We start from the raw sequence: 10,320 nt of genomic DNA, 5'->3' as shown, positions 1-10,320 counted from the left end.
GTCTACCAGCATTCGCCCATGGTTTCACCGGGTTCATGCATGCATAGAAACCCTAGCGGTTTTCATGGAAAGGTTCACATTCGATTCAACTTGCACCCCCAATCAATTCTCTGCAACTTGCAATTTCTATAAATATCTCTTCTCAACCTTCGTCATCAATATCACCTCAAACATTCTCCACAAACAAATCTAAACACTCACCATGATACTTGACACCACACCTTTCATGGCGGACGAGGAGCCGATAGCCTCCTCCTCTAGTAATCCTCCTCCTACATCTTCCGAATCATTCAACACATTCTTTGAAAACTGGCTCCGCGAACAGAACTCGCACCTCGAAGAACTCGTGACCGCCGCTAACAACCACAACAACAACAACAACAACGAAAACGACGCCGTTCTGTTACAACTAATCGAAAAAGTTGTACGGCAGTACGAACAGTACTACCGAACAAAATCCGATTGGGAGAAACGAGACGCGATCGCGATGTACACTCCCTCATGGCTGAGCAACCTCGAGGACGCGTTTCTATGGATCGGTGGATGGCGACCGACGTTAGCGATTCATTTACTCTACTCTAAATTAGGTATTCAGGTAGACGCGAAGCTCGATGATCTAATTCGCGGTATAGCTACCGGAGATTTATCCGATTTGGCGCCAAAACAGATGGAGAAAATTGATGAGTTGCATAGGAAAATAATACATGAAGAGCGAGTGTTGACGGAGAAACTGGCGAAAGTGCAGGAGACGGCGGCAGATAGGTCGATGGTGGAGCTTTCGATTGCGGTATCGGAGATGATGAGGAGTGGTGGCAGTGATGGGGGAGAGAGTGAGGAGAGGGTGGAGGAGGTGCTGGAGGTGAAATGTGGTGAGATGGAGGAGTTGTTGCATATGGCAGATCATTTGAGATTGGAGACGTTGAAGGCGGTTATAGAGATATTGACGCCGATACAGGCGGTGCATTTTTTGATTGCTAAGGCGGAGCTGTATCTCCGGTTGCACGAGTGGGGGAAGAAGAGGGGTACAATAGGCAAGGGAGTTAATTGGAGCTGCATGTCTGGTTGCGCGCGAGTGGCGGGAAATCCAGTTTTTAAGTTTTAGACTGTTGTCCGGTTTTGGTTTTTGCGTGTGTGTTCAGTTATAAGTTTGTTCATTTAGGTTTGAAATGCTAGAGCCTCTAGAAATATTTCAAAATAATTAGGCTCAAAACTTTTGTACTAAAGTTTTTGTTAATCATCTTTTTAATAAACTCGGGCATAAAACTCTTGGCCTAAAATAATGAATTCGAACTATATATTTAATAATAAACATTTGAAAAAGTCTGGAGTTGATGGATTCAGTTCACATATTAGACAAAAATTTCACGTATTATGTGACAACTCGTATTTTGAACCTATCTATGTGTAACGTTACGTGATTATGTGAACTTTATTTGAATAACATGTTATACGTGCCTCGTGTAAATTGTGTAATGTACGAATGTTATGTTATGTGTATATGTTTGTATGATCCGATCGCACAACAACCATCACTCGATCGCACAAGCCCATTTGGGCCGTATTGCTTTTATAACCGAAACCAATAGGCAGCCGAGTGGGGCTCGGCCCATCTTGATGTTCACATAACACTTAGGGGTAGTAACCACCTCTCACTTTTATCAAAATCACAACACACACAAAACCCTAGCTCTCCCTCTCCCTCACGAACCCGACGGCAACAATCATTGGCAATCGAATATATTGTTTTCACTCGGATTGGCCTTCCTTGTTTCACCTACAAATCGGTTAGTGTATTACCATGAACGTATGATTGTTAATATGTTGGATTGCATGTTTTACATTATGATTTAAGTGATGATGTGTGTTTAATCAAAAGGTTAATCAATGAGTTTAGTGTTCATAATCGGCTGGTATGTGTGTTTTGGAATATGTTCATGTTAATCGGATGTTATGCCATAGATTCGGGTATTAGAATTGATCGGCTATGAAGTTGTTATGTTTTAGGGTTTGATCCGATTGATTTTTGATGGGTAAGTTGTTGTTCATGAATGGTTCGATTAGGGTTCTTGAGAAAACGATTGAAATATGCTTGTTTGATCGATTTAGGGTTGTAAATGGAAACTGTTAAATAGAAACCTTGTGACAAAATTTATTGTTGATTAATTGGAAACAATGTAACTAATATGCATGAGATTAGGAAGTGTTTAATGATTGCATGAAATCCGGAATTTTAAACCCTTTTGTGTATCTGCCGAGCAAACCAAGGTGAGTTTACACAGCCAAGGCATGGGGTTCACAGGGTGGGAATGGGATTTGGATGATTTATTCGTACATACCTAGTTAATAGAACCTAATGATATGGTCCTCGGGTGAGGAAGAGTAATGATAAGATACGGCTAGACTAGTATACCAATTGAACTGATCTTCGCACACACGCCAGGGGTTGGCCGCGATATTATGACTAATCATTCGCACACATGCCTAGGAAGGCCACGAACTATACATACTAAGACTTCGCACACATGCCAGGGTGGTCGCGATACAAATATACATAGTCTAGGACATTTGGGAATATTTCCCCTAATCTTCGCATACATGCAGAGAGGGCCGCGATGGAAACTAATACGAAACATGACTTAACGAACGAACATAATGCTACTCATACTATTACAATTACTGAACTGTACACTGTGAACTCGCTCAACTAGTTGTTGACTCTCTGCTGCATGCCTTGCAGGACCTTAGGTACTTATGGAGCTTGCACAAGGAGGAGCAGGTCGTTGTGGACAAAGATTCGTGAATGCTTGTTAAACATTTATGACATTACACACTTAATACTTATGTTTGGGTTTTTACATTAATGCTTCCGCTACTTGAATAAAGTTTGGTTGAACATCAATCGTATTGATTTGGGTTTTATGAACTACTTTAACTATTATACACTATGTTCGATATGATTGATGGCTTGATCCTGGTCATGTCACGCCTCCAAGCGGTGGTACTTCGCGGGTGGATTTTGGGGGTGTGACATATTACCTGAGAAATTTATTCATAGACCCTTAAATCTTTTCAAATGTAAGGTTATGCTTCATAATGCAATTTTAAAAAGGTTATCCTGTATGTATTGATGTGTGAAATATTAATGCGCCTAAGAAACATTTTCACTTGCTTAACTTATCAATTGTCATAATTCTATAGATTACTCATTACTGTGAAAATACCATGAATACACTGTAAAACATGAAAAACATCACCAATCCAAGGGTTGAAACAGTGACAACCACTTTTACCATAAACACATTCAATTTAAAAATAGAGTTTTGGAATAAGTTATGTTTGTGTTAGGACCTATAGATTTATGGATTAGTAGGATAATGAACCATGATTATTATTATTATTATTATTATTATTATTATTATTATTATTATACAGATTCCGGATCTCATCTCATTCTCTTTTCTTATTATCTCTCTTTTGAACACAAACACCACCATGACACCACCTCCACCTGTCCCAACCCCCGCCCCCTATCTGCCCCGAGAACGGGCGGCCGCGAAAATCAGTATTGGTGGTATCGGTGTTTATCAAGTTGGCAGCGGAAATTACATTAGGACCGTAGTTAGGAAATATGTTATCAGAGTGAAACACCATATTTTATATAAATAAATATATTGAGATAAAACCCAAGTTTTCATTACAAACTATTTTATAGGGGTAAACCCCATTTTATTGAAATAAAACATCTTCTTTATTTAGGTAACTTTTATAGCCACTTTTCCAAGCCTTCAGTGCTGTCCAGCTGTCTTCTAGTTGGCTTTCACATTTTGTTACCTGAAACGCGTTTAAAAACATTTGTCAGTGGGAAATACTGGTGAGTGAATCCCAGTTTAATCAAGAAGAGTTTTATCATTTAACAGTATTGAGAGCGATTACATTGTTTACATCTACACAATTACTCATTCAGTATTGTCATTCCTGACTGGTGGGTCATATTATCCATTGGCTAACTCTTTGTCCAATGGTAACGTGTTCCATATTTTGTATACAAAAACCCAACATACCGGCAGTAGTTGAAGAATTACAAAGACTCAATCATTGCTTAATCTCATTGTAAAATATTTAAGGTTTTGTAAAAACAGTTTACAAAAAGGAGATTACTCACATTGCTGTCTACAGTTTTCCTTTAGGGTTTCCTAGTGATTATCTATTAAATACACAAATGCACACGTGTTAGTATAATATCCCAATATTTACATTAGCAATACCCTCCCCGAGACGGCATTCCAACGACTACGTCGGGCAGAAACTCGACAGCCGTTACGGAACACTGGATCAATCGGGCAGCGTATCTAATACGTAACCGGGGTTATAATACTTACAACGGGGCAGAACTTCGTTATTTAGGGGGGGTATTATACCCAAAAAGCACTTTGACTATATAGAATTTCATGAGAGAGAAAGAGATTGAACGATCGGAAGTGAAAGCTGATGGCCTCTATTTATAGTTGTGATTTCGGACTTCCTCGCGGCCCGCGTAAGCCGAAGGATAGTCCTTTGCGGCCCGCGACATAGGTTTGTAGGCCCTAGGGTTGCTGATTCGTCGAGTTTAGCTTTGACACGATCATGACACGTGGTAGCATCGGGCTGCGCCCTGTGTCCCTTAGTTCACGCCCCGCGTAGACCCTGGGGTGTGGTCTTACGCGGCCCACCAGAGACCCATTTTTCTTGTTTTTATTTAATTTTAATAATAGTAAAGGTATTCGGGGCCCGTTTTCGCATACGGGGTGTATTTTAGGACATATAGGGATACTTTAATTATTTATGGTGTCGAAAAATTTAGGAGGGTTGTTATATCCTCCCCACCTTGTTTTAGAGCTCTTCCTCGAGATCTATTGGAATAGGTGCGGGTATTTCCTTTGCATTTCTGATTCAAGCTCCCATGTATACTCTGGTTCTCTTTTGGAGTCCCATTTCATTTTGACTAGGACTAATCTCTTGTGGTTAAGGTTTTTGACTTTCCTGTCTTCAATCTGTAGAGGTCTTTCTACAAATTTAAGTTGTTCATTTACCTCTATATCTTTAAGAGGTACCACTAGTGAATTATCAACTAAGCATTTCTTGAGATTAGATACATGAAATACATCATGTATTCCTGTCATTTCCTCTGGCAGTTGTAGCTGATAGGCTACAGGTCCTATTCTTCTAATAATCTCAAAAGGTCCAACATACCTGGGCTTAGCTTTCCCCTTTTGATGAATCTTATCACTCCTTTCCAAGGAGAGACTTTCAATAACACTTTATCTGCTACTTGAATGTCTTGCGTCTGTTATTAGCATAACTCTTTTATCGATCAGGTGCTGCTTTTAGTCGTTCCTTAACTTGAATGATCTTGTCAGTTGTTTCTTGTACTATCTCAGGTCCGGATAGTTGCTTTTCCCCAATTTTTGCCCAATAAACTGGGGTTCGGCACTTTCGTCCATAAAGTGCTTCGAATGGTGCAGCATTAATACTTCTGTGATAACTGTTATTATAAGAAAATTCTATTAATGGTAAGTGGTCATCCCAATTACCTCTGAAATCAATTACACAAGCTCGAAGCATGTCCTCCATTGTCTGAATTGTCCTTTCGCTTTGTCCGTTCATTTGAGGATGATAAGCTATGCATAGATTCAACTTGGTCCCCATTGCTTTTTGGAAACTTGCCCAAAAATGCGAGTGTTGACGGAGAAACTGGCGAAAGTGCAGGAGACGGCGGCGGATAGGTCGATGGTGGAGCTTTCGATTGCGGTATCGGAGATGATGAGGAGTGGTGGCAGTGATGGGGGAGAGAGTGAGGAGAGGGTGGAGGAGGTGCTGGAGGTGAAGTGTGGTGAGATGGAGGAGTTGTTGCATATGGCAGATCATTTGAGATTGGAGACGTTGAAGGCGGTTATAGAGATATTGACGCCGATACAGGCGGTGCATTTTTTGATTGCTAAGGCGGAGCTGTATCTCCGGTTGCACGAGTGGGGGAAGAAGAGGGGTACAATAGGCAAGGGAGTTAATTGGAGCTGCATGTCTGGTTGCGCGCGAGTGGCGGGAAATCCAGTTATTAAGTTTTAGACTGTCGTCCGGTTTTGGTTTTTGCGTGTGCGTTCAGAGTTTGTTCATTTAGGTTTGAAATGCTAGAGCCTCTAAAAATATTCCAAAATAATTAGGCTCAAAACTTTTGTACTAAAGTTTTTGTTAATCATCTTTTTAATAAGGCTCTCACTATTTGCACACCAAGGCAGGCTATCTGCACAATTAGGGTTTGCATACGCTGCGTATTGACCAATACGCAGCGTATAGGGTTACCTAAATACGCCGCGTATTGGACAATACGCAGCGTATATAAGTGGTAGGTACACGACCAGACAGTCAAACCTAGTACCATGTCAAATCAGTCTAACATAGGGTGCGTATTGATCAATACGCACCGTATTGACAGACTGATTTGACACTGATACGATGTTTTCCAGGGCACGTGAATAAAGTAATACGGTGAGTAGAGACCAATACGCTGCGTATTGACATGTCAGATGAAAGTCTATTTATCCCTCCATTCATATCTGTTACCCATCAAATTCAATTCAATATACCGTGCTTTCTTTTTCATCTTCTTCTTGAGTAAAGAATTGTTAGTTTTTGGTTCAATCTTGTTAAAATGTCATCATTTTGGAAGGATAATTATTTCGGTAATCACTATTCTAACGACACATGGGGAGCAAATGCTGCCAATGAGGAGGAGGAGGTTGTGTCTGGAGTCCCTGTTGATCAAAAAACACAGTTGCCAGACTTGAACAAGACTCCCACTCCACCTGTTGATGAACCAAATTACCCGGCGCATCAAGTGTGTCCAGATTACGGATACGGGTATGAATCTCCGTACGTGCAACAAAGTGGATACGGTGCTGAGAATGCACCTGTTGATGAACCATATTACCCGACGCAGCAATCGTATCCGGGTTATGGGGTATACGGGGATGAAGGTGGATACGGAAGTTACAGTGGATACGGTGGTGAAGGTGGATACGGGGGTAAAGGTGGTTACAGGGGATATGCGGGCTACGGTGGATACAGTGGATACGATAGATATGGGGGTGACGGTGGTTACAGTGGATACGAGGGCTACGGTGGATACAGTGGATACGATAGATCTGGGGTGAAGGTGGATACGGTGGATACGAAGAACATGGTGGATATGGTTATGAGCCCCGTAACACATCACTTTATGAACCATCTACCCCGGGCAATCCATTTCAAGTAAATGAGGTATCACATTAAAATAATTATTATTATTATTGTTAAAAATATTGTAATTATAATTATAATTATTATTATTATTGTCAAAAATAATATAATTATAATAATAATTATTATTGTTATTATTGTTAAAATACTATAATTATTATTATTAATATTGTTAAAAATAATATAATTATAATAATAATTATTATTGTTATTATTGTTAAAATACTATAATTATAATTATAATTATAATTGTTATTGTTATTATTATTATTGTTATTGTTATTGTTATTATTATTGTTATTATTATTATTATAATTATAATTGTTATTATTATTATTATTATTATTATTATTATTATTATTATTATTGTTGTTGTTGTTGTTGTTGTTGTTAAAAATAATATAATTATAATAATTATTATTATTGTTATTATTGTTAAAATACTATTATTATTATTATTATTATTATTATTATTGTTATTATTATTGTTATTGTTATTATTATTATTATTATTGTTATTATTATTATTTTTATTGTTATTATTATTATTATTATTGTTAAAAATATTATAATTATAATTATTATTATTATTATTATTATTATTATTATTGTTATTGTTAAAAATTTTATTCTTTTTATAATAATAATCTAGTTAGTCTAGTTAAAATAAATAATTATAAGATTTAGTAAATAAACAAGTTAAGAAAGTTAAGTTAATAAACTATTTATTTTTCTTTTCTAAATAATTAAATTAATAAATTTTTTTAAATAAATTAGTATAGTAAATAAATAAAAGAATCATGAAATTGATTTTTAGTTAAAATGGTTAGTTTAAACCTAACTTAGTTAGTTAAATCATAGTTATATGCTAACTAGGTTAGCATTTAATACAAGGGACCACTAACTGAGTTAGAGAACTCAGTTAGTCCAGTTAAGTGCCAAAAACAGAAAAAAGGGGGGTTCCTCTTTAAGGAACCGGCCCCTAACCGGTTTCGAACTCACGAACGCACTAACCATTCGGCCAGGAATGCCACATCCGTTTATTTATGGAAACAATTACAATTTATGCTCGATTTCGCATCCTTCCATTTATTGACACATCATATTTACACTTTGGTCCCTAAAGTTTAAAATTTTACAAAATAGTCCCTGAAGTTTCAAAAATTGACACAAATGGTCCCTGAAGTTTCGAAATTTGACAAAAATAGTCCCTGAAGTTTCGAAAATTGACACAAATGTCCCTGAAGTTTCGAAAATTGACAAAAATAGTCCCTGAAGTTTCGAAAATTGACACAAATGGTCCCTGAAGTTTTGAAAATTGACACAAAGGGTCCCTGAAGTTTCAAAAATTGACACAAATGGTCCCTGAAGTTTCAAAAATTGACACAAATGGTCCCTGAAGTTTCAAAAATTGACACAAATGGTCCCTATACTGTTCAGTTAAGTATGCTAACTGAGTTAGTGTTTAAAGAAGAAATCTTTATATGAAAGTTAACCTTGTTAAACCATTCAGTTAAAATAGTTTCAATAATGACCATATTAGTACCTGAAGTATGAGTTTCAATTATATTATTATTATTATTGTTATTGTTATTGTTATTGTTATTGTTATTAACGTAACTTTTTTTTAGCGTTTCATGTCTCTAACTGATTTGAAGAATTGAGTACAAGAAACGGGAAAGGAGTATGGTTACGTAATTGTTACCCGTCGATCAAAAAATATTGGCGGTACTACTGGGATGGTATGGCTTGTGTGCGACCGTAGTGGTGAGCACCGTAGTAAAGCAACAGTTAGGAAAGCTGGTAGCAAAAAAATCGGTTGCCCATTTTCATTACTCGCCATCCGGGACGTGACGAATGACACGTGGGAGTTAAAAGTGGACTGTGCGAACCATAACCACGAACCTACGACGAGTCTGTTGGGCCACGCTTTTGTGCGAAGATTTACTGAAGCCGAATACAAGCTAGTGGAGCAGCTAACTGCTCAAAACATGGAGCCACGTATCATATTTCAAACCCTAAGAAAGCAGTTCCCCGACAGCCTGCACGTTCAGAAAGACGTGCAAAATGCGGTACAAAAAATTAGAGCGACAATAATGGACGGAAAGAATCCTATTCAGGCACTGGAAAGCCTGCTGCATGACCACCGATTCATTTACGACACCCGACAGGAACCCAAAACAGATGTCGTAACAGAGATTTTCTTTGTTCATCCTTATTCAATCACTATGTGGCGTGCATTCCCGCACGTGATGTTGATCGACGCGACCTACAAAACAAACCTCTACAACATGCCATTTGTCCAGGTTGTGGGTATGACGTCGACTGGGAAGTCTTTTTGTATCGCACATGCCGTTATTTGTAAAGAACGAAGGGGTAACTACGTGTGGGTGCTTGAGCGGATCAAGTCAATATTGCATGAATGTATGATGCCGCGTGTGATAGTCACGGATAGGGAGCTTGCCCTAATTAATGCGTGTTCTAAAGTATTCCCGAACGCAACCAGGCTTCTATGCCACTTTCACATCCAACAAAATATAGCTAGACAATGCAAGAAAGGGTTCGATAAAGAAGATTGGGGGAAATTTATGACGTACTGGCGGAGATTGTGCGAATCTTCATCAGAGCCCATGTACAAGTACAACCTGGAGAAAATGTATAACCGACTCGTGGTTGCCAACCGAGAAAGTAAGTGTTCCTTCAACAAACGACTCACCCAATCTATTATATTTTACACACGCTTTTACATTTCATTATTTTATTTTTGCAGGTGTCTATGATTACGTCTACGAAAACTGGCTCAAAGACTATAAAGAAATGTTCGTTTATGCGTGGACCGATAAGTGTCGCAACTTTGGTCAGCGCACCACCAACAGAGTTGAGAGCCAGCACGCAAATTTAAAAAGATACATTACGCGCGGGAGTTCATTGGAGCGAATAGCAAGATGCGTCATTGATATAGTTGAAACTCAGTACGATGAAATACAAAAAAGTTTCACCGAGAGCATCGAAAAAACGATGAACCACCACAGACACCGAATGTTGGAC

General features: G+C 38.3%; 2 protein-coding genes across 2 annotated transcripts; both read left to right on the top strand.

Moving 5' to 3' along the window:
- Window positions 1-202: 202 nt before the first annotated feature.
- Window positions 203-1,102, top strand: LOC118487448 (protein DOG1-like 3). The gene has a single exon (XM_035984304.1). The coding sequence runs from the start codon at window positions 203-205 to the stop codon at window positions 1,100-1,102; it is 900 nt and encodes a 299-aa protein (XP_035840197.1).
- Window positions 1,103-5,709: 4,607 nt separating this feature from the next.
- Window positions 5,710-8,936, top strand: LOC110913578 (heterogeneous nuclear ribonucleoprotein A3 homolog 1). The gene is made up of 3 exons (XM_022158401.2): window positions 5,710-6,087; window positions 6,974-7,237; window positions 8,904-8,936. Exons 1-3 carry the CDS (start codon window positions 5,710-5,712, stop codon window positions 8,934-8,936), a joined length of 675 nt encoding a protein of 224 aa, XP_022014093.2.
- Window positions 8,937-10,320: the final 1,384 nt, after the last annotated feature.

Source organism: Helianthus annuus, chromosome 15 (genome assembly GCF_002127325.2).
Source record: "Helianthus annuus cultivar XRQ/B chromosome 15, HanXRQr2.0-SUNRISE, whole genome shotgun sequence".
NCBI classification, from domain to species: Eukaryota; Viridiplantae; Streptophyta; class Magnoliopsida; order Asterales; family Asteraceae; genus Helianthus; species Helianthus annuus.
This window is presented reverse-complemented; position numbering and strand designations above follow the sequence as displayed.

Coding starts and splice junctions, on each gene's coding strand:
- LOC110913578 (XM_022158401.2), top strand. CDS start 5,710: ATGCGAGTGTTGACGGAGAAACTGGCGAAAGTGCAGGAGACGGCGGCG. Junction 6,088..6,973: donor CGCGAGTGGCGGGAAATCCA/GTTATTAAGTTT, acceptor TACCCGACGCAG/CAATCGTATCCGGGTTATGG. Junction 7,238..8,903: donor TGGATATGGTTATGAGCCCC/GTAACACATCAC, acceptor ACTTTTTTTTAG/CGTTTCATGTCTCTAACTGA.
- LOC118487448 (XM_035984304.1), top strand. CDS start 203: ATGATACTTGACACCACACCTTTCATGGCGGACGAGGAGCCGATAGCC.